We start from the raw sequence: 16,202 nt of genomic DNA on the forward strand, positions 1-16,202 counted from the left end.
CAAACTATTACTACAACTTGGGCAGTAGCCATGTTGAGGAATGGCCAATGATAGTTATGTTACTTCTGCCTTCTTGATAGAATTTATTGCTAATGTTAATTGTGAAATAATCAGTTTCATGTAATCATGCCTAATTTGAACAAGTATGAGAGTTAATAAGTATGTAAACAAATAGTAAATAAAAGCATCTATTTAACATATTTGTTAGTATCTAAGGCATCCTATCTATCTATCTAAGGCCTCTGTAGAAGGCCCGGGAAGTACCTGACGGGCACTACGGGCGTCGCGGTGCTGCTGTTGTCCGGGGTCGCTAGGCTAGTGGGACACTAGGCCATTGGTGATGGGTCGTAGGTACTCTGCCCCTGCGTGCCTCACCAGGTACGCGGCTGGAAATCTATCCTGAAATTCCCTACTTGGCTGTGAGGCCGCTCGGCCGTGTGAAGGACAGAATGTTGCGGAATAATCGTAGACGAAACTGTTTATATTAAATTGGCTTTTAATCCACAGACTTCTCTCGTTGTACGCATGGGTACGCTGTATTCCCTACACATACACTACGCGGTGGCAGAACCACTACAAAAGCTATGATAATACACTATGCGGCGTCTGAGCCGTTGTACAATTACACTAACACACGCTAATTACAAAACAAAACACGACCCGAACATAACACTGTGACTTTGCCGCGGCAGTCTCGTGGGGATGTGGTTACTAGTTCGCTGGAGACAGCCAGTGCCGAAAGTTAACTATCTTAGGGGGGCTCAATGAGCGTGTTCTTAAAATATATTCTACACTTACGTGAGGTTGTAGTCGGCAGGCGTATGCGCGACGGTCTTGACGAAAACGAGTTGGCTGGAGTCGGCCAGGATCGTAAATTGCGTGATCCGCGAAATAAACACCGAGTCTACGTGAGCAGCAAAAATTAAAAAAGGTTTAGTTATTAAATCAAGTGCAGAGTGAATGATCGGTGGAACAAAATTGAAGGCTGCTCAAAGACACACATCTTGACCCGGCGCGGAGTGGTTGGAGACTGCCGAACATGGCCGCCTCGCAAGGGAGGGAAACTTTCACCTCCTTTGTGAGTTGGCGCCAAAAACTTATATCAACTTAATTTGCTCTCTTATAAGCTAAAATACGTTACAGGTGCTCAATTAAAAGGTAGCACCTGGTAATTGTGTGCTTAAGGCTTAGCAACTGTTTTATAGTATTTAATTACTTGAATTGTGGCATCAAGTTGGCGACTGTAAATTTATTATTATATTGTCTCACTGTGAATTGTTTAGTTGGATTTCTCCTAATCTGACTCGATCATAGTCATGGGAACTTTAATAAAGGCCAGTGGCTGCGGTGACTGATAATGAGTTTCGTTGCCTACTCCGTGTGTGCGGTGCACGGGATAGCTACGACGCACTTGTTTAATGCCTGTGAATTATTAATTGTGTCCTAATGTCTTGTTCCTTAATTGTTTTGTGGGGTCCAGCCCCCGGGGTTTTGTGCCCTAAGTTTATTTGAGTCTAGTTGGGTCACGCCCGAGGCGCTTGCCTGATTCCTTCCTGCTGGGCTAGGGGTGCGCTCAGAAAACGGGATCTGGTACTAGCGGTGCGGAGCACGGGCTTAGAGGCCATGGTCGGGACGACGTCACTTGGAGCAATGCTTTGGGACATAGTTGCCAGGTAACAATGCTACAGTTTTAGACAACAACTCTATGGAAACTATTCCCTCTCCTGTTCGCCGTATGATGGCACAACCAATCTTAAATTTATATTATTTTAGTTCAGTTGGCTATTATACGAGGTAATTTTAGGATTTGCATACAGAACTCCCTGTCCTTAATGCAGTATCTTGCACTAACATCCCTTGAGGTGTGAAGAAAATATGCCTTTGGTATAAGGAAATTATTTCATAATTAATTAACTTATAAAGTCAATAACTCACATGAGCTTTTCGACTATGGCAGCTTTCCCATCACTCAGATAACATTTGAGGGTCTTCACTTCTCTTCTTAGTTGACACAATTGCGAATCGCAGGCCTCGATATCATTGTTTGACTGAGAACATTCAGAAGATAACAGAACAAATTCACAGCCTTTTCCAATGAAGATTTGTGAGGCAGAAGCAGGTTATTAAGCCAGTGTCAGGTAAGAACTTATATTGGTCAGCTTTATTAAAACACATATTATTTTTTAAATATTTTTTTATGTTAGACATTACACACTATACTATCATTGCACAGTTTTTAGTTTATTTCTTCATATCACATATCTAAACATAACATAAACCCCTTTTTAAGTGTACATTGATTTTGCTTATCGTTGATACAAAATTATAAGTGTACTAGAATTGAATAATGAGCTAACTCTCTTAAGTTTGAACTGGTGTGAGGCGGTACTAACGTCTATTTCCCAGATAAAGTGTATCTCCAAGTACCTGTGTCAAACACATCTCCCCTAAATACATAATAAAACTGTAATGGAGTCGTACTTGGTCATGGAATATACTTTCAAATTGGTGATACATTTCGCAACAATAAGTGGTACGTACACCACAAACTACTTTTTTAAACATTATTATCTATCTTTAGTATTTGAAATTAAGAAGCGATTGCTTCAATAATGTTAAAATAATGTTGATGTCTGTAATGAAGTGAAAAAATGAGAAAGTTAATTTTAATCATTCTATACATATAATAAAATTAAATGAAAGTGGAAATGTCAGAGATGACACAATATATAAATTTAAGTTAAATGCGAACGTGATCTACAAATTTTAAAACAGGCTATCTCATAAAAAGAAAAGAAAAAAAGCGATAAGTTTGATTACATCAAGATAATTAAATCGTCGTACTACAACTATATGTAACATTCATTAATATTACTTTTTTACTTTTTGCGGTGGTCGAGTGGTTAGAACCGGGGTTCGATTCCCGATGGAGTCGAACCTGTGTGAAATGTGGCGACCGATGCGATGGCCTGTAAGTTTTCTCGGAGCAGCCCGTTCCCCCCACCAATGCAGACTATACCCCATCCCATCTCCCCTCAAGCGTTCTGCCACGGACAGGGCAGCCGGCTTCCGTGGGTGTCAGCCCCTTTCCACACATGTAGACCCTGTCTCAGGCAGGACACTGTCGATTCACGACATTTCCAGTTTAAACCTTATTCAGTTTTGTTATGAATGCAATCTTAAAACATATCTTAAATTTAATGTGTTTTTTTAGTTAAAAGTATCAAAATTATTCACAAAAATGTCTGACAGTGGTGCACAATCAGCAATATCCTCAAGTTGCCACGAGCAAAGCCGGGGGTTCATAAGCTAGTGTGTACATAAAATAATAAAATAATGACCTTCAACAAAAAACTTAAAACTATGCTTAAATAATACTTTACACTTCAAACACGCAATAGACACTCGAGTGTCCTCAGTTTTTCTGCACATTGCTTCAGAGGTCGTGAGGGGAAGAGGGTGTGCTAAAACGCTAGCTTGAATTTTGTCACCATGTCATTCGAGGCTGGCTCCGGCGGCAGCCTTTCTGACTTGTCACCAGCAGCGTCTGGACCTAGGTCGCGCCTCGGTGGGCCCCGTGCTGCTCCCGAGGTCACTGGCCAGTGGTCCGCGCGCTGTTCCTCTGGTGCCGAGTCCTCCAGTCCGCGCTGTTGCCTGGAAGAGCTGTCACTTGTCGCTTGTCACTTGGCTTGTGTTTCCTGGCAGACTATTAGCTGTAGTCGCACCAGTTTGTAAGCCACTCGGCTAGCAAGCTGGTCGAATACAATCAAGACTCTGGCCGTGCCTATTCAACCCCTGAAGCAACACCGAGAGCTGGTTAATACAGTATGAGGCGTATAGTGGGTTAGGGTAAGTGCTACCGCTTCCTTACTTCTTATCCACACAAGCTAACCAGCAAAAAATGTTAGTATCGTACAACGTTAACTTATCTTTTGCATCGACTCGGTGACTTAACTGTTGCGGCAATTGGAAGGAAATACACTGTGAAATCGCATAAGCAACATCAATATTTAAAGTGAATTTTAGTCTGAAATTGCTTAGCTCCTAGGTTCTAGCCACGTCGAAAGCGAAATTTTCACCGACGTTTCGGTCGACCTTGCAGTTGCCATCCTCAAGGGAGCAGTTACCTATTAAAGATATTGGAAACTATCCTTTCATTAATTACTCTCGCCTGAGAGTGGTACAATATATAAATTGTGAAGGCAGTTTAATATATTACCAAATTTTGCAATAGAATAAATTTGGTAAATAAAAAAGTTCGAGGCAGCAAAAGGTTTTTATTATGGGTAATGATGGGCAGTAATAACATTATAGCCGGGGTGAAAAAGATACAGCATGTCTTGAAAATCCCACATACATAATCCCCTGACTTCGCTGTAACATTCTTACAGTAGAAACCCTGTAGTGCTTTATTTTAATTCCCCAAAAATTTCTAATTCCACTTTTAGAAATGATGGTAACCGAACATATTTGTGACAAAAATTGTTACTGGCAGATTTCATTAGTTCATAGTTTAAAATCCCATAACATACTGCGCGAATAAACCAGTCAAAGTACAAGCCTATATTATAATGACGTCGTACCGACCATGGCCTTTAAGCCCGTGCTCCGCACCGCCAGTACCGTATCCCGTTTTCGGAGCGCGCCCCTTGCCCAGCCGGATTGAGTCAGGCGAGCGCCCCAGGCGTGACCTCAATAGACAACAAACCTCATTAACAGTCACCGCGGCCACTGGCCTTAATTAAAATGCCCGTGACTATGATCGTGTTAGATTAGAAGAAATCCAACTAAAACGGCTCACAGTGAGACAATATGTTGATAAATTTACAGTCGCCAACTTGATGCCACAATTCAAATAATTAATTACTACTATAAAACAGTTGTTAAGCCTTAAGCACACAATTACCAGGTGCTACCTTTTAATTGAAACGTGTTTTTAGCTTATAATAGAGCAAATTAAGTTAATATAAGTTTTTTGACGCCGACTCACAAAGAAGAGAAAGTTTCACTTCCTTGCGAGGCGGCCATGTCCGGCAGTCTCGAACCACTCCGCGCCGGGAACAGACGTGTGTCCGTGGGCAGCATCCAAGTTTTCATTCTGTGATCATTTTATTCTGCACTAAATATTTAAATTTAAACCTATTATTAATTCATAAGCTGCCCACGTCGACTCGGCACGTATTTTACGGAACCGGGCCTATCCCGACCGTCTTCATCGTGATACCGCGCTGCAGACCGTATCACTCATGTAAGTGTTTCGCCGAATTTAGGAGCCCGCTCATAGAGCCCCCCCTGCACCCGTTAATGTTCGGCGCTGGCCGTCTCCAGCGAGCATCGACCCGCGTCCCGCGAGACTGCCGCGGTAACCATTAGTGTCGCGTAGTGTTATGTTTTTTCTGTGTTAATTGTGTAACGGCTAGACGTCGCCAAGTGTTGGTGAGTGTTTTGTAGCGGGACTAGATTAAAGGTAATTCTCACCACCTCGTGTATACTAATTTTCCGGAGTCTCCCGTCCTCCACACGGCCGAGCGGCCTTCACAATCAAGGGAGAACCATTCAGGGTAGATTCAAGCCGTGTACCTGGCGGGGCACGCGGGGGCAGAGTACCCACGACCCAACACCAACGGCCTAGCAGCCCGCTAGCCTGGCGCCCCTCCGGACAACAAGAGCACCGCGACGCCCGTAGCGCCCGTCAGGTACCCCCCGGGCCTTTCACATAGGTCGGGTGACGGCAATAATATGTACATAGTTTTATCCAAATCACATGACACTGTGAAAAAAAATATTTACATATGCAGATATTACATTTCATTGATGATTATTGGTCAAAGAGAGACTGCATTTAGCAGAGAAAAAGTAACAAGGTTTCCCTAGATCAATGTAATATCCAGGAATTGTAAAGTGTCAGTTTTAATTTCTTGAATGATCTCTCACTGCAGACAGTATAAACTACACTGGTATGAGCGGATGGTCAAGGGCATTCTAATCTCTCGCCTGAGATCTTGGCACACTAGACCCATTCAAGTGATGAGTGCAGAAAAGAGTGTGCTTAAGGGTGCCGTCTGGATGCTGGAAAAAAGACATTGTGGACATTTACCTCTATGACTATCATTTAAAAAGTTATTGAGATTTTTCACTTTTTGTTTGAGCAGGAAAGGAATAAAAAGTACATTTTACGTCAGTATGATATATTTAAGTTGCTCTGTACCCGCATGTAATCTTTTCTGAACCCAACAATATCACGAAAATGGCATTTATCAACCTAAATTTTTATGAAGTAAAAAAGCTTGGAATATAAGGAATTCACCAGTCGGACAACCCCGGACCCTCTTGCTATGATTCATCAATTTTAACAGGCTGGTCACTGCGGAACATTCTTAGGGCAATACTAGAGGTAAATGTCTGCAACGGCGAAACTGCTGGACGCCTGTGGCGCGCTCTGTAAAGGCCTGCCGAATGCATCCCCTCCCGCAGTGATGAAAGCGTGTAGGGAGGAGGAATTGGTGGGGGGGGGGCGAATCCTTGCCAGCATGCTGGCAATATGTATCTTCTCACGAATGCCCACATGAAGCTAAAACCGTGGGAGAGCACGGATACACGCTGTGTAACATTTAGTACCTACCTGTGATCACGAAGTGAGTGATCAGAGGTGCCAGCAGCAGAGCAGACATAACCTCACCCGACCAGCTGCTCGTGTTTCCCAGCCCTCTCTTCAGACAGCAACCAGAAGTGCCAGCAACAGAGCAGACATAACTTCACCCGACCAGCTGCTCGTGTTTCCTAGCCCTCTCTTCAGGCAGCAATCAGACGTGCCAGCAGCAGAGAAGACATAACCTCACCCGATCAGCTGCTCGTGTTTCCTAGCCTCTCTTCAAGCAGCAACCAGACGTGCCAGCAGCAGAGCAGACATAACTTCACCAGACCAGCTGCTCGTGTTTCCTAGCCCTCTCTTCAGGCAGCAACCAGACGTGCCAGCAGCAGAGCAGTCATAACTTCACCCGACCAGCTGCTAGTGTTTCCTAGCCCTCTCTTCAGGCAGCAACCAGACGTGCCAGCAGCAGAGCAGACATAACTTCACCAGACCAGCTGCTCGTGTTTCCTAGCCCTCTCTTCAGGCAGCAACCAGACGTGCCAGCAGCAGAGCAGTCATAACTTCACCCGACCAGCTGCTAGTGTTTCCTAGCCCTCTCTTCAGGCAGCAACGAGACGTGCTAGCAGCAGAGCAAACATAACCTTACCCGACCAGCTGCTAGTGTTTCCTAGCCCTCTCTTCAGGCAGCAACCAGACATGCCAGCAGCAGAGCAGACATAACCTTACCCGACCAGCTGCTCGTGTTTCTTAGCCCTCTCTTCAGGCAGCAACCAGACGTGCCGGCAGCAGAGCAGACATAATTTCACCCGACCAGCTGCTCGTGTTTCCTAGCCCTCTCTTCAGGCAGCAATCAGATGTGCCGGCAGCAGAGCAGACATAACCTCACCCGACAAATGCTTGTGGTCCCGAGCCCTCTCTTCAGGCAGCAATCAGATGTGCCAGCAGAAGAGCAGACATAACCTCACCCGACCAGCTGCTGTGCTATAGCTCGCTCCTCCAGCTCTTCCACCGCGTCCACCAGCGAGGCATTCTGCGCCAACAGGTCAGCTACCCATGTGTGCAGCAATTGCAGCTTCAGCTGCAAGAACACCACCACACCCCCTCCTTTCACTAGGAGTATACAGCTTATGTGGTGGCAATCAGCATGAAGTTATTGCTGACATAGTATCTTTGTGAGACAAATATAAGTATTAGGTACGTTGCTATGAGGGATATTCATATTTACTGAGAATTAATAGTAATAGAATTAGAATGATTTCAACATACCTACTGAGCAAGATAAGTTTCTGTCATATCATTCAGAAGTGGATATTATATTTGGGTTATGACTATTGTGTCTTCTATTGCTTTAATGATAAGCTATTTGGAAAATTATGTATTGTGTTTGTGAAATTCAGTAAAATCAGGGTGAAATTTTAAAATTATGTGTTATGCAAGTTGAATTTAGTAGGTACCTATGTAATAGTTTTTTACACTTTGAGTCACAAATACTGAAGTTGTACTCAATGTCATTAATCCTTAACATTGCCAAAAAAAAAAAAACCAATTATAATGCTATAAAAGTTTAGCTTTGTATTGTGAGGGCTCCAATATTTCTTAAAAGAGAGATGGGGTGTTTCAGGGCCTGCTTATGCTTGAAATTTTTTTCAAGGAACATGATTTAAGCATACATATAGAACACTATGTTTCTACCCACTAAACAAATTTTGGATTGAGAGCATGCTTCACAATTAAGGCCTCACAGTGCCAAGTGGTAAACACATGACTCTCATGCCAGACTTGACTTACATCTGTCACTGTGCAATGTCAGACCCATGGAGTGTGGAAGAGTGAGCTGACAGCACTAGGAGTGGTGGCGCGATGACGATGAACGAGTTAAGACTTGGTGCTGAGCAAAGATTGCAGAAAGATGGTGTTGTGACACGGACGTGACTAATTTAAATATTGTGGCACAATGGTGCTGAGTCTTCGATGACATATTTATTGTCTGTCGAGATAATGCTAAAGCCACGCTTCTATTCAACCCTTTCTATTAATAACGATGGATAGTCAAATAAATGCTACAGGGTCACAGTCTGGCGGCTACCGAGGCAACGACCAGTGATAGCAGTGACGCTCAACTTGCTTCACTGGCCCATCCTTATTGTGTGTTCCATTTACACATCATCGAGAGAGAGATGGTGGGGTGACGAGTGGAGCTGTGTGTGGTCACGGTGTTACGTTGGCGGGACCGGGCCTTAAAGAGTTAAGGTGGTGTCGATGGTGGGCGAGTCACAGTTGCGGATTGTATGGGTTTTTAATATTTTTATTTTGTTTCTGAGGAGTGAGACCAATGAGTGTTATAGATATAACCACAGAAACTATAATGTTATTAATCGAGGAAGATTATATTTATATGAAAGTAAATATAATATTCATATTTTATTCATACAATTTGCCCTATTCCTTTGTTTGGATTTATATGCGGAAGACTTTTCAATCTGCTGGTGAAGAAAAAATACAGTTATGATTTGACGCAACTGGGCTTAAATTGTTTAGAATTTCCGGTTCAGATATCGACTTCAGAGTTCCTTTAGCACATCTCAATAATAATTTATCAAATAAGTCGAAATATAAGATCCGGTTTTTGGACATCCATCATAAATAACATAAGGATTGAAAATGTAAATTATTAACATAAAAAACATTAAAGTCAAGGCAGCCCAAGGTAAAAGTGACAATGAAGCAAGTTAAATATCGACACATACATGAAAAAGAACAAAATAAACATGCAAATTTTCGTAATTAATTTGCTGTACAAAATCGCAGTGATGCCCTCACGGCATCAACATCCACACCTTCTCTCCTCCTGGCCCCTGTTCAAGTCATGCAGCTCACCTCATCCACATCTTCATGCTCCTCCAGTCTGTGGAGACTGGCCTGGTACAGGGACCACAACTGGTTTGACATCTCAGGGCCACTTGCCTCTCCACACACCACTTCTTTGGGCCCCTTTCAAACCTCTATGGTGCCTACAGGCACAAGTCTTTGGGAACGCTTCCACGCTCACTGCGTCTTTAGACGGCGATGTAACTGAATAAAATTGCTTCAAATATTATTTACATGCAGAGACAATATATATGGCTATAATCTATAGTGTTAATCAATAATCGATACATAATTATATGATTCTTTGATATTGAGTGTTTACTTTATTTAAGTTTATTTCGAAACCATAGAGCACTGACTACTGATGGAATCCACAAGATAAACTAACGATATGTATTTATGACATATCTCTATGCAGCCAACACTGCCATAAAATTTCAAAATCATTAAATGCTTAAAATTATTTGTTGTCATAAAACCACTTTATAATTTTGAAACACAGTATTTAACTATTAACCAATAAGAATAAAATTATAGTCACTTCATGCTTGAAGGTACTCTTATGCGCCGCCTATTTAAGTATTATTATACTACAAGCAAGGAAAGAAACATAAAGACCTTTTATTCCCTCGAAAAAAACATGTTTCTCATGGGCGAGTTTTTCACAGGACGCCTATAGCAGCGAAGTCTAAACAACAAATAAATATTCATCCTCTGCGGAAACACCTGCACGTATATTATTAAATGAACAATGATTTATTAGGTTTTTACCATTACCAATATATTTTATTTCTACTAAATATTGTTTCAGTCATACTAAGACTGTTAATCCATTTAAACAGACATATTAGCATTTTCATGTTAATGTTGATGTCCGTGTTGTGTATCTCTTGCTTCTGGCGACGAGGCGTCAGCCCATCAGAACAAAATTTGCAAAATGATTTTTGACAGTGTCAGAACACAGGCGTAGTTAGTAACGTTCTGTGTTTGTAGTTTGCCAAGTGATGTGTGACGCATGTGCCACTTGCTGTTAGGCTTTTGTATGAAAAATGATTTAAGGCCCATGTTGTTTAGGTTTCGGCTCACACTGGATATTTCTAGTGTTTACAGAAATAGACAGGTAAAGTTGGTATCTTTGTATTTAAGATGGATTTTGTGATTATTGTAATTGCTAAATGCCCTCAGTTTATTTGAGGCCATGAATAAACATTGTGCTCTCAAACACTATTGCATTCCCCTTTACTTCAAAGTTGAGACATCTGGTTTTCCTTCCGATATGGAAGGGTTACAAATGTTAGAATTCAAATAAAATGAGTACATATGATTATAAAAATTAAATTGCAAAAATGTTACATTCCAGGTGCATCAGTAAGAATAGGGCCAGCGCAGTGCCCTGCAAGCAGCGGGGTTGCCCGTGTTGCTGGCCCTGGAGCCGCTCCCATGCAGGGTTCTCATCATAAACATTTTGACCATGAGAGCTTTGGCATTACTAAATGTAGAGAAGTGTTTGGTGCCTGACATCAAAGCATTGAAGTTAGTATTGTAGAATTATTTGCCGATATCTGATTTACAGTTGTAACAATATGTGTCCACCGTGCATAATATCTGCCATGGCCTTGGTTACATTGACACCGGTCCGGCTGCCTCCCCGTCAAAGCTATCAAGTTTTTGAGGAATGGGTCTCGGGGTTTGGGTTTGGCCAAGAGGTGGGAGGCAGGGGCGTGTCCGTAGCGGTGATCCTTGGGCTGTTTAGGCCACCCAAGACGCCTTACACTACAAATGATACACTCCGCTACGTGAAGCGTGTTTTTTTATTCCTTATCAAACTTTACATGGTGCTATCCATCCCCTGGCCGTAACTGTTCGGGGTTAGTGAGCTCTGCACGTGCATGGCTGTTCAGTGATGACCCCGCTTATGATGGTGAGAGGGAGAGTTTGATGGAGAACAGTACGTGGCAGACATTGCTGCTGTTATGGCGCTAGGCGCGCGACGGCTGTTAAGACCTGCGCGGTGACGCACGGCCAGTGGGGGTCATAACTCACGCTCTAGATGAGGCTGCGGAATTGGCGCGAAGTTGACCTCTCAACATTGCGCGAAGACGACCAGCCTCTCCGAGCTCCCTGTGGATACTGGCGACTTCGTGTACCGCGGCGCTACAGCAGGCCTGCTGATTGCGCGCCAAAAGCTCAGCGCGCGGGGAACAGACGCGGCCAAGTTTAGGACATATTCGCACGTTGAACAATTACATTAATGAGTGAAAACGTTTGAAGAATTAAATATTACATAGTTTATGTCTGTGGAAGAAAACATGTGACCTCGAATGCTATAGTCCGGTGGAAGCACATTGCCACACCCGGCGGAGTCCTTCCACCGATGTGCCCGGTAGTGATGCTAGCTGCGGGTCGTTCGGTGCACTCACACTCTTTGCACCATGTTGAACGCGCGGACGTGTTCGTGGCACACGGCTTTGAGAGGCGTCGGTGAGGCATCACGGCCTGTGCGACTAAGGGCGGTATTCCAAAACATTCAGGTAAGGTAGCGAATAAGCACTACCTTGTTGGGATACAACTGTAACCTAACTCGCAGACTGTATTCCAGAACGCGTCCCAATCCAATTCCTGTTAGGAAACGAAAAAGCAACTGTTTTAATAAACTGTGCCCTGTACGAGGCTAGAAACCGATTTCAATGCATTCTAGCGGATGTTTGGCAACCATCGATGGATTTGCTACGCCAAAATCCTACAGATAGCAGCACTATCGTGCGAATTAATTGGCGTAATTTTAATTTTCTCAGGTAATTTTATAGTTGTTGATTATTTGTTTTTATGACCATTAAACTATTCAAATATATTCCAGAATAGTTTTTGCTATTATAAAGTTTTATTTGACACACTAGGTAATTTTAAAGTTGTTGATTGTTTGTTTTTATGACCATTAAAGTAATCAAATAGTTTTTGCTATTATAAAGTTTTATTTGACACACTAAAACACATTATACATCCCCCGATTATAATTAAAATGACTATATATGAGTTAATGGCGCCAGATGCGATTCAGCCATCTGGGAGAAATCAACGAAAAAGTGTGCTCTGCGCATGCGCGTGATTTTGGCAACGAAACGGCAACAGATAGGACACCAAAAATCAGTGCCCTAAAAATAAGGTACTGGCCGTGTCCTATCGTGCACTTGGAATATGGTTAGGGTACAGGTATCGCATATTCAACACCTAAACCCTTATTTTTGTGTCTTGGAATACGGCCCTAAGAGGTGCCCTATCGATTGGCGTCAACATCAGTCTCCTCCGATTTCACAGGACTGAATGTTCCTGGCCGCCGATTTCATGCATGGTCACTGGCTGGAGGTGTCTAGCCAACATCTGGATGTACCTGGTCAATAGAATTTATGTGCCTGACCAACAACCGGATGTGCCTGACCACTAACTTTTCTAGCAATCAACTCTTTGTGTCTGACCATAAACTGGATGTGTCTGAACACCTACTAGATGTGTTAGTCTGACTTCAAACTGGAAATGCATAACTACCAAATGGTCGTGTCCGATTTATCAACTGCTATGTGAAAATGCCATGAAAACACATGTCAATGTATGTAAAGGACTCGCTTTGTACTCTAAGAAAACTGTAGAAATCGAGAAACACTAGTAATTTACTTGTTTTTGTTCTTGTGGTAGAATAGAAATTTGGTAAAATTGTTTTATTTATAATAATGCTGCTTTTCTCTAATATATCATTTTTTGTAAATTATAATAAAATGATCCTATTTTAGTAAGCGATGTTTGTATTATTTTTTAGAATTTTTCCATATAATTTTAGGTTAATTATTACCGGTATGAATTTCTAAGATGTCCGCCATTATGTCATCATCGGTTTACTGGAGGATGGTAGATGGAAAATTTAAGCCACATTTAGGATTTTTCACCATATTAAAATTAATAAATATATATTTTTTTTTACTTTGATTCGAATTTTTGTATCAGTCCATGATCGAACTAACGACAATAATCGATAGAATCAGTCAGAATATATTAATTGCTGAATTTTTTGATGAATTTTGGAATCTTTCCCGAATATCTAGCTATATAGTTACAAATTTTCAAGATGGCAGCCCAGATGGCTGACAAAATGGCGGATGCCACGATAGTCTGGTGATTAGCACTCTATCGGGTAAAAATTAAATTAATATGGCAAAGGCATTCTCTAGTAGATAGATGTAATATGTACTATGTGACACTAGCAAGCCTGGTAGCAATTACTGAAATAATGATGGTGGTAGTTCACTCAGGCAGAAGACATGTGTACTTCGTATAACTAGTGCTCCTGTTAGCAAGTTCTGAAATTAAAGATGTCTGTCTCCAACAGAATAAAAAAAGTTGGCGACTATTATGTCACAAGCCTAGATGGCGGCCTCCAGCAGACGAAAACAAGATGGTGGATGTGACATGATATATATATATATTTGCATATATACATTAGCATTTGGAAAATGCTAATGCTAAGGTGTGTGTGTGTGTATATATATATATATATGTATATATATACATACATTATGACGACAGTCGTCGTACCCTCCCAGATACAGAGGCCGTACCTGGCCACCGACGCGGGCCTGAGGGGGCCTATTTTCCCCCCCAGTGAACCCCAGTGTGTGCGACGGCCAGGGACGCACCCGCGTGCGCCCTAGCATGCCAACGAGTGTTTTTTCTATGTGACTTTATCTTTTATTTCAGTGTGTATATATTTGTAAACGATTAAGGGATTTGAATGTGTGTAATTAACTTATTTTATTTATTATTCATTGTGCAAGTTCGCTGTGTAATTAATGTCTCGTGTATGTCTTTGTAAATAATTCAATAACTTTTTCTGAAGTGTTTCGCCGTAGTATGTAATTGCAGCCTGGCGCGCCGCGGGACGGAGCTCTCTCCCACGCCGGCCGATTTTCCCCTCCCTCCCCGCCACCCGCGGGCGCCGGCCCGCGGGCGAGCGGGGAGAGGCAGTCGCGTCCTGGTCTCGAGCGGAGACAGACGTGTTCGTTGCTCCGCGAGCCGCGCACGTTGCGCTCGGGATTGAACGTTCGCTCAGTCCGCAGTCGGTCACGGCAGCTGAGCTGCCACCGCGAATCAGCTTAGCATTGTTAACTTACGAGTCATCGGGAGACGTGTCTAGCGGGCAGTTTCTACAACGCGAACGTGGTGCTACGAGTCTCTGAACTTTTCGCCGTCCACGGAACATTACGTAACGGGCCGCGTATGTACAGCGTTCCGTCTTCGGGCCCTTTCTCACTGGGTCAGCCTAGCATTAATAAACTTTACGATTCGCGCCGAAACGTATTTGAGAACCGCCCCGTCATCAGGGAGTCCGTGTCGCCGTGGTAGGGCACTTGTTCCGCGACGGTTCCGCCAGGCTGCGGCAGGACTTTATAAGCGTTAATAAAAGACGGCTCGTGAAATTCGTTAATGCCGTGTTCTGCTTGCGACAACCTACCTACATTCCTCGCAATCACTTCACTCTCCCTCCAGGTCCCGCCTTTCCCGGTCCCGGCCACGTTGGCCTGGACCCACACCTCTCCGACGAGGGCAGTACGGGCATAACAGGACATTTATTTCAACGGGAAAACGGGGACCTGAAGCCGAGGGACGTCATTTGGCGCCCAACTAGTGTGGCCGTAAGCATACGCAAGCGCACGCAAGCGCACGCAAGCGCACGCAAGCGCGCAGGTGCAGGACAGAACGGAAGCAGGTGCGGCTGCGCGGCGTGGGAGCGGCTCGAATTCGAGACGTCGCGCCGGCGCGCCGGCGGGAGATAACGCAGCGCGGGAACGGCGCGAACACGAGACGTTTCGGCGAGAGATAGCGCGTCGTGGGGGACAGAAATACAAGACGGCGGTGCAGCGGTATCCCAGACTGAAGATAACGCGCTGGGGAGGATCGTATTGTATTACTGGGGGAGATTGTGTTCACGATCCGCGGATCAGTAGCACAGGAGGACAGGATGGCGTGGAAACAGGCGGGACAAGAAAGATACGATCTAATCAGTTTCGAAACGGACTTGTGTGAGGAGGGAGACTCCGCGAAAATGGACGTAAAAAACGAGGTTTGCGGGTCCGGCGGCGCGGCCGAGGGCGCAAACAGCACGGACAGCACAGTTGAGGACAGTAAACGGGAACAGGGGGACAGGCACGCGGACGCAGATGGGCCGGTAGTGCGGTACGTGAGCACGCAGTTTGAGTTGCCAGAGTTTGCGGGGAGAGACAACGAGGACCCGCGGGAGTTTTTGCGGGAGTGTGAACACCTCCTAAAACTGTACGAAGTGCGACGGGCGGAGTGGACGCCGCGAGTGGCGGGACAGCTCCGCGGCGAGGCAAGGAACTGGTGGTCAATGGCCGGGAGTTTTGATACCGAGTGGGGACATTTTGTGCGCCAAGTCAAAACTAGGTTTGATAACGATCAGGCGCGGGCAATGTGTTTGCGGACATTTTATTGCCGAAACCAGGAGGAGGACGAGAGTGCAGAGCAGTTCATTTACGAGAAGTTACGCATGTTCCGCCGATTGGGGACAAGTGGGGACGTGAGTGCGGCGTTGCCAACCATTGTCGAACAATTGCTGCCAGAGTTTCGCCCCTTCATGAGGACGGCTGCTGGTCGTGACACGGAGGAGTTCGTGGCCCTCGCCCGCGTGATCGAACGTGACATGTCGCAGTGGAGGACGGCACTCAGGGGCGCGAGA

At 44.1% G+C, this 16,202-nt stretch overlaps 1 protein-coding gene across 2 annotated transcripts in view; it reads right to left on the bottom strand.

Moving 5' to 3' along the window:
• LOC134530908 (uncharacterized) overlaps nucleotides 1-9,808 on the bottom strand; it is a 35,067-nt gene extending 25,259 nt beyond the window's left edge. Inside the window, exons 1-4 of one of the 2 annotated variants that reach the window (XM_063366215.1) lie at nucleotides 9,470-9,808; nucleotides 7,558-7,670; nucleotides 3,492-3,654; nucleotides 1,936-2,048 (exon numbers count right to left, since the gene is read on the bottom strand). In XM_063366215.1, coding sequence (XP_063222285.1) covers nucleotides 1,936-2,048; nucleotides 3,492-3,654; nucleotides 7,558-7,670; nucleotides 9,470-9,541 — 461 coding nt within the window. In that variant the 5' untranslated portion in view covers nucleotides 9,542-9,808. The remainder of the gene's footprint in view (nucleotides 1-1,935; nucleotides 2,049-3,491; nucleotides 3,655-7,557; nucleotides 7,671-9,469) is intronic. The other variant, XM_063366224.1, reaches the window with a different exon arrangement.
• Between the last annotated feature and the right edge of the window lie 6,394 nt (nucleotides 9,809-16,202).

Source organism: Bacillus rossius, chromosome 1 (assembly GCF_032445375.1).
Source record: "Bacillus rossius redtenbacheri isolate Brsri chromosome 1, Brsri_v3, whole genome shotgun sequence".
In the NCBI taxonomy this organism is placed as follows: domain Eukaryota; kingdom Metazoa; phylum Arthropoda; class Insecta; order Phasmatodea; family Bacillidae; genus Bacillus; species Bacillus rossius.